This window comes from Rhyacophila brunnea, unplaced genomic scaffold (assembly GCF_057557595.1).
Source record: "Rhyacophila brunnea isolate RB1 unplaced genomic scaffold, BYU_Rbru_1.0 scaffold_20, whole genome shotgun sequence".
In the NCBI taxonomy this organism is placed as follows: Eukaryota; Metazoa; Arthropoda; class Insecta; order Trichoptera; family Rhyacophilidae; genus Rhyacophila; species Rhyacophila brunnea.
The window spans coordinates 9290892-9305509 of NW_028232860.1; the positions used below are offsets into that span (position 1 = coordinate 9290892).

Sequence of the window (14618 nt, forward strand, 5' to 3'; positions counted from 1 at the left end):
TTTCATACTTTAAAAGATTTATTGTATCAAATTTCGGCCAACTCTCGAATTTCCTTCATCCGTCATCGCCCAAAGCCGGATCCAGACTCTTTCAATTTCAGGCTCAAAACTCTACAGTCTACAGTTTCCATCAATCTTGCAGTATTTTATTACAAATAAAATTAAGTGACAGCTTATTTTTAGTACATAAGGAAACATCGTTACAAAAAATCGTTTTTTTTTTCATTATCATACAATGTTTTAATTTAGTAGAGATAGTTAAGATATCAACTGTTTCGTAAGTGATGATTAACCAATAAAATGAATCATATTATTAATAAAGTAGATACTTTGGTACACAGTTGCTTTGACGTTGTTAATTTTTATTTAATAGTCCTCAATAAAAAACAAATATTCGTTAACTTAGTTTCTTTCTTATGTAATCAAAATAATAAAAACCACCCTACGAACTGCGATTGTGTTTCATTTTTTAGGTCATTACTTACATAAGTAATTCACCATTCTTAAGTATTATCAATTGTTATATCGTCTTGCCCTGGTTGAGATATTATAAGATCCGGTTCTGGAAACAGAAAACAAAACACAGTTTAAAATATGTAGTAATATAAATACCTATCAATAACTATACTACATAACTTATAGATGGCACTACATTCAAAATTACTTATATAATCAGTATATATGTATATATTATACGCAGTAAATAAGTCTTTAACATTTATTGTTATGAATAAAAAAAACAATGTAGTTGATAAATGTCTAGTATCACTGTCTTACAATGGAGTAGTACTTACTCACTCGCATGTAAAATTCAAAAAAAAATTTTTTTTACATATTACATTACAAATTATTAATTTAAGACATTCACAATATCCCATTTATAAACAAAGAAATATTATTAAAACAATAGTATATAAAAAAGAAATAGATCAGAATTAAATTATTAAACAGTAGAAAACTGTAAATACAAAAAAAAAAAAAAAAAAAAAAAAGATACAAGGAAGTACACCGAATGAGCTAAGCAGACCCTATTTTAAGAATTTATAAAACAACGTCCACCTATACTCATCCTCACGTAGGTGGAATATATCAACATTTGAAACGATTTGGTTGAACAGAGTTATTGCTCTCCCAATTGGCATTACCAGTGGCAGGCTGGTTTTACACCTTGGAAGAATAAACAACTGATGGTCTCTATTTCTAAGATAGTTATCAGGGACACACAAGTCAATACTACCAAGAATGGCAGAGTTCTCATTTACATCACGTATAAGTCGATAAAAATACGTGGCCAAATATTGATATCTCTCATGCGTTGGATGTGGGTTAAGGTCCCGCATCGGTAAAAAATCATTTATCGTTTTTAATGTGTATTTATTTTGATACAAAGTAAAAACCCAATAGATTATACTCTTCTTATCGTGCCATTGCCTGGCGGAGATTGGCCACCATCAAGGCGATCTTAGCTTCATCATCTTCTACCTGGAACAGTTCCATGGAGCTGGACTCCACTGCAAGCCGTGAAATGCATCGTCGTCCTGACTACGCTTACTGTTGATATTTCTTTCGATGACAAGTTGGGGAATGCTGTACTTTTGTCCTCTCATAATGTGGCTGAGGTTACTATGGTTTTGATACTAGGCGGAACTTATCGATACATTCCCATTTAATTGAAAACTTAAACATTATTTGTCACCCGGTTATTCCAAGAAAATCCAAGAAATTAGGAATTAGATCATGCAGATAACTAATAACCATTTGTAATATTAAAAAAAATGTCTGTATAACATCCACTCCGTAGAAGTCACTATGCCCCTAAGGGCGAAAATGCTAATTGACCTTTACAATCACCACTAAGATATTATGTATATTATAATATTTCTCCTCCTCAGCGGAATTAATAAATAGCCAATCAGGACAGGTTTTATTTATAGCATTTTACACTGGGTATTTATATTAGCTATTTACCAAATTAGGTAAATATGTACAGCAAATATATGACATAATAAGGTACAGGCAATCAACAGGAATTCTTGGAGACCTATGGTATATCCGTAAACTCTACTTAAGAGCAAACATGGATTAAAAAAATAAGATGATTCGTCAAATTCATTGAGACTTTACTCCGTTTTACATTGAAAAAATAACATGTGATTTTTTCCAGATGCAGGATTCAAACCCAGACCAATAACTTCTAAGACGAGTGCTCTGGCACACAAAATCAGCAAATGGATAAACATTGTTATATGACACGCCCGATTAAGACTGGGTATGGTGCATTGCGCATGTAGCTTAGTAGACCTGTTGACTTCAATTTAGTTATACAGTACAATATTTTTATGATTTCTTTCCAATAAAATTTAAAACGAGATTCAGGGCTCAACATGGATCGGAATGCACCGTCTGCAGCTCCGTTTCATAAAATCCCCGAGATTATCGTTCCGTCTTGTAAAAATAATAATAATTTAACTGAGATATGTAAGCTATATAACAAAAAAACTAAAATACTTATTTTTATAAAATAATATAAGTACGTAAAACTAAATAAATATGTCAATATTTTCTGAAAACTATCGAGCGCTCCGGTTTGTGAAATTGTCAATTTCAAGCGCGAGTCGAGATTTGATGTGAAGTGATAAAAAAACACAATACCTATACTTAATAAGTAAATTTCGCGAAAGTATCAAAATATTATATAAATTAATATGACCTGAGAGCTTTATAATCTAAAAAAAATATATATTAAACATTTATTACTCACTGTCTAATTCAAACCGAACCACGGGATGCGCTGCCGTAGCTTTATCTTGAACAATTTCTCTTGGAGACGGACTCGAAGTTCCTGGCATAGCGCCATTTTGATTCTCAAGTAAAGGTCGTGTCACATCAGCTGCTCTATTTTGGAATTCCATGTCTTTCGCATTAACTCCAATATTAGCCATATTACTTCCAGAGTAATCCGCACCTCCTTTCAATATATCCAAACCTTGTAAAGCAACACCCATTCCTCGATAACATACGCCGTTATCAATGCTTCCTCTTAGTCTTTGGTCCAAAGAACTTCTTCTCGAATCGTCTATATAAACTTCTCTGGAATCTCTTCTGAGAGGGTGTAGTCCAGCATGCGACATCATCACTTCATAATCATTCATCGACATTGGTTCAGTTCTCATTCCCTGAGAATGCACCATCACTTCTTGTGGCTGCATTCTGGGTATTGGAGGTAGAGGTCCCAATTGTCTGTAATTATTAATCCCTGGGTACACTATATTATCTTGATAATTTTGCAACATCTCAGAGTAATTATTTAAAGGACCTCTATTTATCCTAAATGATGGTTGTTGGGCATTCAGATAGTTCTTATTAATTTGAGCATAAATGTCCATGTCTTGTGGGCGTACGTTTATTCTCTGTGGTAAGAAATTTGCTTCTTCTTCATACTGTGCTGGATCAATAATTTCATATGGACCAACTGGTCTGGTCAATGTTCCCATAGCAATTTCTTCGTCCCTTTCTGATTTAAGAACTTGAGAGTCTAATTCTTGTGCTTCCAAAGTAGATATTGCTCTTGATGCTCGTCTTCCATCACGTCTGATGTCGGCGCATGGTCTTATCATGACGTTTGGTGCTCCGAAGTGGGTTCCAAAACCGTTTTCATCATCGGGTGCTGCATACATTGAAGGACCAGATCTGTAAAATTTAATTATAATGTACATCCGTTCCTAAAGAAATAAATTGTAAAAAAATATATCTTTAAATAATACTTGTAAAGAGATCTATATTTCTTACAATATATATTAATGTTTGAGAGTCTTTGGTTCTCACTGCGTGTTCTTCGTCCTTCCTTCCTCGATGTTTCGAGCTCATTGCACATTAATCAAGAGATGAATCTCAGATCATAGAAATCATCATCAGAAACAGACATGATTTCTTAAAGGAAGGAGGAAGAACGCGCGGTGACAAAAATCTATCAAGATGAGAAAACGCTAATTTGACAAGTCTTATTATCATATCAATTACATAAAGGACGCTATAAGTCTATCAATACCTACAGGTATGCAGATAATGAAATTTAATGATCTCTTGAGAGATGTTACTTAGACATTTAAATTTATTGATAGAAGTCACGATTCTTAACAGTAAGGTACCTACATAAAACGAATATTTGTTTAAAATCGTATAAAATGAACGTTTTTATTAAAATATATCCACGCTAAGATGAAATTATATAAATCGGTGTTGTTAATTTAATAAAATGTATAAGTATTTAAATGAATAACTAAAAAAAGAACTTTATATAATTTAATAGCATGCCCAAATGTGTCGCTAGATTTCAAAATCAGTTAATTCCATAATAGATGAATAGGAGAAAAACAGCTTTTTGTTTTCTCAAATACACAGTCACAAGGGTGAAAGTTTATATTATTTCGAGTATAGAATATTTAAAATTAATAAATTCCACATTTTGATAATGCAGAAATGTTACAAAGCAGTAGTTATCGTAGTATATTCTTGGGTTTTCACCGTGTCTCCTTCTTTACTCGACGTTTCGGGTTCGTTGCAGAGGCCATTATCAAGAGGCCTCTGCAACGAGCCCGAAACGTCGAGTAAAGAAGGAAGAAGGAGACACGGTGAAAACCCAAGAATATACTACGATAAAAAACAACCGTGAAAGCCTCAAAGCAGTAGTTATTTAGCAATTCATAAAAAAGTCAAAAAGACCTAAAGGTGGATTTGGCTGATTTTGAAATATAGCGACACAAATGATATATATTATAGTATGTATGAAAAAATATAATTCTGTTGATAACTACCTAAGTCGGAAATTCATTACACAAACCAATTACTAATAAAGGCAGTATTATAAACACAACACATTTGTTGCCAGTAATATTACATTAGGGTAAAATGTAGATTGCTTACTAGGTATATATAGGTATTAGCAATTCAAATATTGTTTTCCAAACACAATACGTCATAATATTGACTGTCAACTATTCCCAACGGGATGCATTCGGCTGATGAAAAAGGATCCATATAAGGCCAAATTGCCAAGACGATGGCGCGTCGTGAAATATTGTCGTTTTGTGTGTGCCTTATACACAAATATTTTTCATTGCGACCATTTAACATGGCAATATACGGGATAACACAATTATTATTATTAGTATTTTTATAGTCAGTGTACTACCACTAGTAACTATTATAATAGATTAATAGTATTGTATCTTATTATGTAACTTATTTAACACATTATTTTTGTCAAATTATTTAACTATTTGATAGTATTTAAGATAATATTTTGGATGAAAATCTATGACACTTGGGCTTACAACTGTCCTGGATTGACCAAGATCGTCTCGTTATTGGTGTGTTATCTAAAATCGCAGTTGAAACTTACCCGGGACGTATAATAAATATCCCGGAATTTTAGAAAAAGAAACCATTTTTTTGTAATGTCGAACATTTTCATCTTTCGAGAAATCACCGATGTGAGTCTCACTTTAAAAAATAACGCAAAAAAAATCGTTTCAAAATTTCCGTTGAAATATTGTTTATCCGAAAGAGCTAAAAAAAACCTCTCAATATTGATTCTGAACGGAATTGCCTAAATTTTCCGGTGATTTTTTAAGTTAATGTTAAAAAAGATTTATAATGTAATATAATATATCATTAATTTTAATTTAAAACCCTAGCAATAGAATTTTTCACAACATAGTAAATATGTTTTTTTATTACTCAGGGCAAGTGGTAATTCCATTGGATATTATTAAAGAAAAATAAATAATTCAGAATCTACATAAAATATGCCAATGTACCTGTTGCCAATGAAAACACACAAAATTTTTGGTGAGCCGCTCATATATTATGCCAAAAATACTGATATTTTCTGACTCCTGATATTTTGACAATAAATATAGTCAGTCAATCACTTAACAATATGCTCTGGACAAAAATATACAACAAACAAACTTTTCAAACGCATGATCAGTAACGTCCCGTGAAAGTAGGCAGGTGATACATTGCACAGAGGCAGTATTTTATAAAGAGCGGCGAATGAATGACCAAATATAAATATTATAACTTTTAAGAGCAGTGGTGGTTTTCAATGAAGCAAACATTGCGGTCGCTTTTTACAAAGCACCTATCTACATTTTATTTTAAAAAAATCGAAGCGTAATAATTTTTGACAACATAGTTAAATAGTTAAGTAGCGCAACGTGGTATAGAAAGGTGTATGTTGTATAGATAACCAATGGATAGCAAAGCATATAAAGAACTTAATGTGATAGAGGTCGCTAAACAAATGAAATGGCAATTATCTGGAAATATCTCTCAGTAAATGGAAAGTAGTCATACAGTACCCAAGGGGACTTAAACGTCCACAGGGACACTCTAAAACCCGCTGGATGGACGAACTCATAAGATTCGGTGGATGTACGTGACAGCGAAGAAACTAAGAACCGAGAAGAATAGAAGAAGATAGGGGATGCCGTGGGTAAACCCCGTCTGATGATGATGACCCATTATAATATACATTGCAATTGTGGTTTATCGCAAAGGTAAAATTTTGACAAGGTGCATTCAAACTTATCAGCGCCACGCGTACCTAAAACTATCGTTACTTGAGAGTAGGCTTCTTGAAAATGCTTTAATTCTTGCTGTGTATATAAAGATTTTTTGTATATTTTTGTCAGTTTGATGAATGAAAATAAATAATAAGATAAGTAAGCAGGTATCTAACAAATTTTCAGACAGTTTGAAACTAAACATGAAAGAGGACAGCACTTTGCCTAGGGACATCACTATGCAATATTAACCCGTTACTTATTGATTTAAAGATCTAGAAACGAACGTTTTATCACTACTCTAATGCATACGTAATATTCAGAAAGCGTTTATTTCCGTCACGTAACTGAATTATAGTTATTATTTCTCAGCAGATAGTGTCACAGGGCTCCATTGTCATTAAATTTCATGGGAATTTTTTAAGGCAAAAGTTCAGCAATTGAACGAAACATTTACATCCAAACTTGCTCCCATTGAAATGAAGTTTATGGAATTCTCGTTAAACGAAATTGAATTGTGCAAATGATATATTTAGCATTGAGCACTGTAAGTTGTCGGTCCACATAACTATTTTGGGTCGGAAAATTTGGGCAATAAATTTTGCAATACTATATTATTATTTGAATATTGTTGTTGACACAGCAGTCTTCGTTCGGATACCACTGTGTCGAGGAAATAGTTTGGTTAAGTGTTTCTCAAAAGTATACTAAAAGCTTGATTCGATATATTATATGATATTATTCTACCATATTCTATTTAACATATTCTATGAAATAAATAATAGAAATTTGACTTTCAAGGAGCAATGATAAATATTTTCTGTAAAATTAGGTAAATTAAATTAATTTATTTTTGAACTTGGAATTTTTAGACTTTTATTTCATTGTTGTTCGTGTCTTCAATAAATGAGGCGCCCAGCATCAAAGTCGGCAAAACTTTTATACTGATATATTAACTATATACAGTTATACTATTGACAATGTATATTATTTGTGTCGCTACATTTCAAAATCAGCCAAGTCCACCTTTAGGTATTTTTGACTTGTTTGTGAATTGCTGAAGAACTACTGCTTTCTAACATTTCTGCATTATCAAAATGTTGAATTTGTTAATTTTAAATATTCTATCTCGAAATAATATCAACTTTCACTTTTGTGACTGTGTATTTGAGAAAACAAAAAGCTGTTTTTCTCATATTCATCTATTATGCACTTGGCTGATTTTGAAATCTAGCGACACATTTTTTGTAATATACAACCTTTCCTGAATATTTTTAAATAGTAAAATTAAATTTAACTTTAATAACAAAGCTCAATTTGACATCTAAAATAAAATATGCTCTCGGCCACTTTTGATACTGATGACAGTTTGGCCATTTTTGATAAGTTATGATCTTTTGGCCAAGTTTGAAACTAATATTATGCAGATGGCCGTATTTTTTTTACCGAAACTTATTGGAGTATTCATATTTTTTTTTATTAAAAACTTGAATAAAACACGGTTAAAAATAATTTTCATTTTCAATTTTTGAAACATGACAGGTCTTGCAGACGAAAGATGTGTTATGGCGGCCATATTAAATTTTGTATATTTTTAGGAGAAGAGACGCTTTACGTGGCCGGGACAAGTATTCCGGATGCCGCCAAAGAATGCGATACTTCGTAACCTTGTAGTACAGCCTCAAGGGTTCCGTCGCCGTGGCTGGCCCTCCCGCACCCTGCAGCGGTGTTACAAGAGCGACCTACGTACTGCAGGTTTGACATGGCGGGAGGCACAAGAGTTGGCGATGGACCGAGGAGAGTAGCGCCAACTTGTGCTTGCCCTATGCCCCAATGTTGGGACGTGACAGGGTGGAAGAAGAAGAATATTTTTAGGCCTGTGATTGGCTCGTCAATCTTTTGGCCGTTTTTTATATTCATGCACATTTTAAAAGTCGATTTATCATAAGTTCTGGCCGTTTTTGATGCACGAAAATTATTATGGTAGATATTGATATAAAGAATTTTTTGGAAATAAAATGTTAAAAACGCTGAAAAGTGCCTTTGGTCTACTTAAATACTGGGCGCCTCAAATATTGTTTCCATTTGGAAATTTTTATGGAAAATTAAATATTTCTTAATTATTATGATCGTTAGACAAGTTTTAATTGTTGTTTAATGTATTATGACTCAGTCTCCTTGCCCCAATATAGTTATATTTAAGTTCAAACTATGACAGTGGAATGAATGCGAATGGGAAAACTGCCAGTTTTGATGCTGGAGAGTAGATTATAGCCTACTTAAAGTTGGACATGCCAGGTATTAATTGTCTAATTAAACTATATAACTATCATTATCTTGTCCCCCGATCAACATGTCCATGTGACGGAGAAATACAGGATGCAAACCACATCCTCTGTAAATGTCCCAAAATGTGTACGGAAAAGGAAGAGCTGCGGAAAAAATGCTTCAGAAAATTTGCGGCGTCACACTGCCAACGTGAACATCTTTTCACTTAGAATTTTTGGCAGTTATTAGATTTTCTTATTTATCAAAAATTTTAATATGGCCTCTACGTGCTCATCTCTCCCATGGGTACTCTCAACTTAAAGTCATGTATATTCAGTTAAAACACATTTGAGTGCATGGCGACCTTAGTCTTGGGTAACTGCTCTTGAGAAATATCATTTAAAAAAAAAATGATGTTTCACATCAAAATTTTATGTAAAAATGTCCCGTGATAAGCGCGATTAAGACCGGGTATGGTGCGGGGCGGTGGGTTTGGTGAATTTTAAAAACTAACCAATACCATCTGCAATAATAATTACATTCTTAATTTAATTAAAACAAATGAGTATGACTGACAAAGTTTTGTTTGCACTATTATGTCAGATCTTTATAACCTACAACACCGTTCACCACTGGTAAAAATTCTCTGTCTTTTCATATTCATTTGAAGACGTCAATATATATTTTTATCACTGTGCCAATCCAAGGAATTTTGAGGATGCGTTTATGTAACCAGATCTCGAAGGTCTCAACAAAATAACAAAAAATATTATAGTTTTAATCGAGTTTATTAAAAATAATATTATTTCAATAATATCATTTACAAATTAAATTTACGGCGGTTATTTAATTGGAACCGCTGACATAGTCAATTCGCATTAGAATATCTTGGGCGTGAGGTGGGATACTTGTGGCTTGCGGCCATCATGCCCTTTTGAACGGTCCTACGTCTCTAGAATAGGTCTATTTGTCTGCAATACAAACATATTACGTCCGCTGTAAACCATGGGAAATCTGCAATAGCACGTCATACACGAAGAGTTTTAACTTAAAGTTTTGGCGCGACGATAAATGATGCGTGGCCCGCTGAAGGATAAATTAAACGAGATTTCCATTCTACCAGTCAATAATTGCAATAAGCAGCTATAAGCAAAAAAAAGATTTTTCACAACACCGGCATTTCTTTATAATATTATTTTATTAATCAGTTTTAAATCATTAAGTTTTTAAACATTTTTCCTTATTAAAACTATCTTTGTACATTTTAAAACTACTACAAACCACGAGGCTTAGTGATAATAGAGTAGTGAAAAAGTAATGTAGTTAGTAATAGTAGTTAAGCAAAGACAAACACCAATGCATTAACACATCCATTTAATCCAAAAAGTATGATTTTTATAATAAAAGACAAAAACGAGTTATTAGGACAGTTCTTATCACTGTGTTAAAATATATTTACAAAGCATAATATCGCTATCTGAAAGCAAGAGTGAAATAAGTAAAAAATACTACTTTCGAGATTACTGAACTTTATTGTTTGTCATAGAAATTAAATAGTTAAATATTTATGTGCATTTTGTTTTTCTGCTGTTTATAAAAAGATGATAATGGCAGGATAATATTATTATGTACTCGTATGTTATGTACTACATATTAGTATGTATAACATTATTAACAATGGGGTGGATTATCATACTGTCACTTTGAAGTTATGGGACAATTTTAATAAATACAGCAGCGGAATTTTTTTCTTTCAAATAAGGTATAACACTTTTTTTTTAATTTCAGTGATTCATTATCTTGGTATTGCTTTATATTATTATACATTTATACATGGCCCCCAAATCCTGAAGCGGGCTCCCAGGCTAGGAACTTTGGCACCCCCCCTATCTATCGCTAATGATAAAGGCGGTGTAGCGCTCCACAGTAGCGTTTCCAAATGGTGTACGCGGTAGAATTAATGTGTATATGTTTAGTGTTTTTTTTTATATTTTAATACATTTATTTGAATTATGGAGTTGTCAAGTATCGATACACAAATAAAAATTGTATCGTATAAACACATACTTTTAAATAATAACATTAGCAGCGCCGCAGGCGACTTTTTTTACTATTAGAGAGAATTTGTGATGTGTATTTTATATCACTTATCTGGTCAACTCACCACGCCGGGCCCTTCCTGAGCCTGGGCCCCCAGGCTAGAGCCCTGTCAGCCCCCTTTGTGGGGGCCATGGATTTATAGATTATATATATAGATTTTTACCATATTGATTTTCTTAATAAACACCTCAAATACTAGGTCACAGTTTAATCTACCGCATGCATAGAAGAGTGATGCAAACCTTTGATTAAACTGTTGCTCTTGATGGTTAACTTCCAAAAATTTGCGTAAGTTTCGCTTTTACAATGTTATTTATTTTATTATAATTTTATAATTTAATTCAAAAAATAAGTCACCCTTTGCGATTGAAAACGATTTTTATTTCATTTTCCCTATAATTTAAAGTATACTACATCGATTTACGCATGCATACAAAAATGTCAAACATATTTCAAGATGACTAATATAATACAACATTTTTAAAACCGCTAGTATTTTCTGTTTGCGTCGATAATCAGTAGTCAACACAAATTTTCTTTATCAGGAACGAGTAAGCACTATGTCGGAAACGAATAAAAATAATACTAGGCCGGAAACAAGTATAATAAATATTATATTTTTTACATTATGTCTGTTTACAAAATGAATTTGTTTGAGAGATGTTTGACAGATTCTGTCACTTCAATGTGTTTATATTGTGTTTTATATTTTACCTCCGAAAATCGGCTACACAATGCGTAGGTACGCTTATTTATTTACATAAAAATAATAAACGTTTGAATAAGTAATACTTAGTAAGCATAGCTCGTAGACATACTCAATTCGATACTAGACTTGTCTATGTCTATCGCTAGTAGGGATTCCAATCCCGGGATCCCGAGCTATACCTATGAATCCCGGGATTATTAACATAATCTCGAAGCTTTCGGGATTGATTTTTTCATCAATTTGTAAGGAAAATAAAATGAAAACGAAAATATAACAGAAAAAATATTTTTAATAACAAATATTTGTTTGTTTTGTACCCATGTGTAATTACATTTTAAGTAAATTCATTTTATTTTTTCACATAAATTAATAAAAAATAAAAATATTGTAAAATATACAAAGTAATTCCACCATGATCTCATACGTTTTACGGCAGTTTCATATTTGGCTGACTAATTAGATTTATGAAGCGGAAAGGCCATAAGTACACCATGATTTGCTTTACTATTTTAAGTCTCGCTGACCTATTCATTAAGTCTTTACTATCAGAAACAGCAATCTCATATTAAATTCATATTATTATTTATATTTTATTATTATTTACACCATTAAAACTTTTGTATTTCCAAGATTAAACTCATACAATATTAACAATAAATGTTTTAAATAGTATTAATTATACTAAACATATATTATTTTGAAAAAAACACTTTCTGATATAGTATATAATAACCAATAGAAAAAATCTTTTTTTGAAAAAAGTAAGTCACCCCGACGGGGAATTGAACCCTGTATCTCCCGAGTATGCGCCTCATCCGTCGCATTACCATTATGCTACGGCGTGACATACTAATAGCGAACAAATTTTAACTATTGGTCAATTACTATACCTACCCATCAGCGTTCCTTCCAAATCAGCTACTTTGGCAATCGATTTTTGTTTCTTAAATCAAAGTAGGTATATATTACTATTACTTTTGATTACTAACCGACGTCGTGGAATTTCTCCAATATTTTTATAGATGTAGCTACTTGCACTTGCTAATAATTTATAATTAACTATTTCTTTTATTCAACGAATAATTCACAAGATTTAAGAATATATCATTCTGATTATTGAACATATATTATTTTGAAAAAAACACTTTCTGATATAGTATATAATAACCAATAGAAAAAATCTTTTTTTGAAAAAATTTCGATTCCCCGTCGGGGTGACTTACTTTTTTCAAAAAAAGATTTTTTCTATTGGTTATTATATACTATATCAGAAAGTGTTTTTTCAAAATAATATATGTTCAATAATCAGAATGATATATTCTTAAATCTTGTGAATTATTCGTTGAATAAAAGAAATAGTTAATTATAAATTATTAGCAAGTGCAAGTAGCTACATCTATAAAAATATTGGAGAAATTCCACGACGTCGGTTAGTAATCAAAAGTAATAGTAATATATACCTACTTTGATTTAAGAAACAAAAATCGATTGCCAAAGTAGCTGATTTGGAAGGAACGCTGATGGGTAGGTATAGTAATTGACCAATAGTTAAAATTTGTTCGCTATTAGTATGTCACGCCGTAGCATAATGGTAATGCGACGGATGAGCGCATACTCGGGAGATACAGGGTTCGATTCCCCGTCGGGGTGACTTACTTTTTTCAAAAAAAGATTTTTTCTATTGGTTATTATATACTATATCAGAAAGTGTTTTTTCAAAATAATATATGTTCAATAATCAGAATGATATATTCTTAAATCTTGTGAATTATTCGTTGAATAAAAGAAATAGTTAATTATAATTATACTAAATTTATTTTTGACCGATTTTATCAATGTTATTTGTATATATAAAAATGTTATATTAACAATGGAAAAAAATGCCAATCCCGGGATTGTCAAATTGTAATCCCGAAATCCCGGGATCAGAATATTGGCTCGGGATTTGATTCCCTAATCGCTAGTATGCCGCACATATAAAATTTAATATCGACGCTAAAATATATTTTTATAAAAACGTACGTGGATTCCCGTTTATCCTTCCTGCTCGTACACCCTAGTCCCGAACCGCCACTATTGTTGATTCTCCTCTTGCAGATGACTACGGCAGTTGCGCTGATGATGGCCAGCAGAATGAGCAGTGCTGCAGCTCCAAGAGCTCCAATTATCATTGCCATTGATTGACTACCTGTCAGTGTTATCAAATCGGTATCGGAGTGTGATTTCCCTTCATGGATAGCGTAGTGATCTGGAAACAAAAATATCAGAACATAATTATGCAAGTGGCTTCTCTATATAATATGATGTAATATTTATTACAATTTGGTTTAAACATAGTAAATAAACTTTATTATTTTTTAAATGACAGTTATATTATCAATTCGACCACGTTGTGCATTAAAAGAACATAATAATTAATGATAATAACACAATTAGAGCTTTCTGGCAACAACCAGGATCTAAGTGAAAATGACCACAGAAGACGGCGTGCCAAAGTGTGCACTTCGCGAGGGTTTGCGAATCAATTCTTTACGGAGACACTCTTTCGCTATCTATATTAGTAACGAAGTAGAGATCCCATCATTATCTCTGAAAGTAGATCAACGGCATACCTAATAATTGTTTTAAATTTCTATTTGTATCATATTCTTGCTTTAGAACTTATAAATTCAAGACGTTCACAATATTATGACATGGAAGAAAAAAATGAAGGAACGTGTAGTAACAATATTATGCAGAGTAAATAAAAACATTAAAAAAATAGATAATATAACGAATGAGGTGGTATGTAAGTTGCTATTAAAAAAAAACAACGTCAAATTAAACTCATCTCACGCAAGTGGAATATTTGAATATCCGAAGTGATCTGAAAATCAATCTCAAAGAATCGATTGACGAAAGTTGTCGACCGATAGAAACAATAATAAAAAGACAGGCATTTAGCCAGGGCAGCATCGCTCCACCGGTGGCGT

At 32.3% G+C, this 14618-nt stretch overlaps 1 protein-coding gene across 1 annotated transcript in view; it reads right to left on the reverse strand.

Moving 5' to 3' along the window:
- Positions 1–223: 223 nt before the first annotated feature.
- LOC147071150 (cell adhesion molecule DSCAM-like) overlaps positions 224–14618 on the reverse strand; it is a 524338-nt gene continuing 509943 nt past the window's right edge. The window contains exons 15-17 of the mRNA XM_085948380.1: positions 13669–13894; positions 2762–3690; positions 224–562 (exon numbers count right to left, since the gene is read on the reverse strand). Coding sequence (XP_085804506.1) covers positions 504–562; positions 2762–3690; positions 13669–13894 — 1214 coding nt within the window. The 3' untranslated portion in view covers positions 224–503. The remainder of the gene's footprint in view (positions 563–2761; positions 3691–13668; positions 13895–14618) is intronic.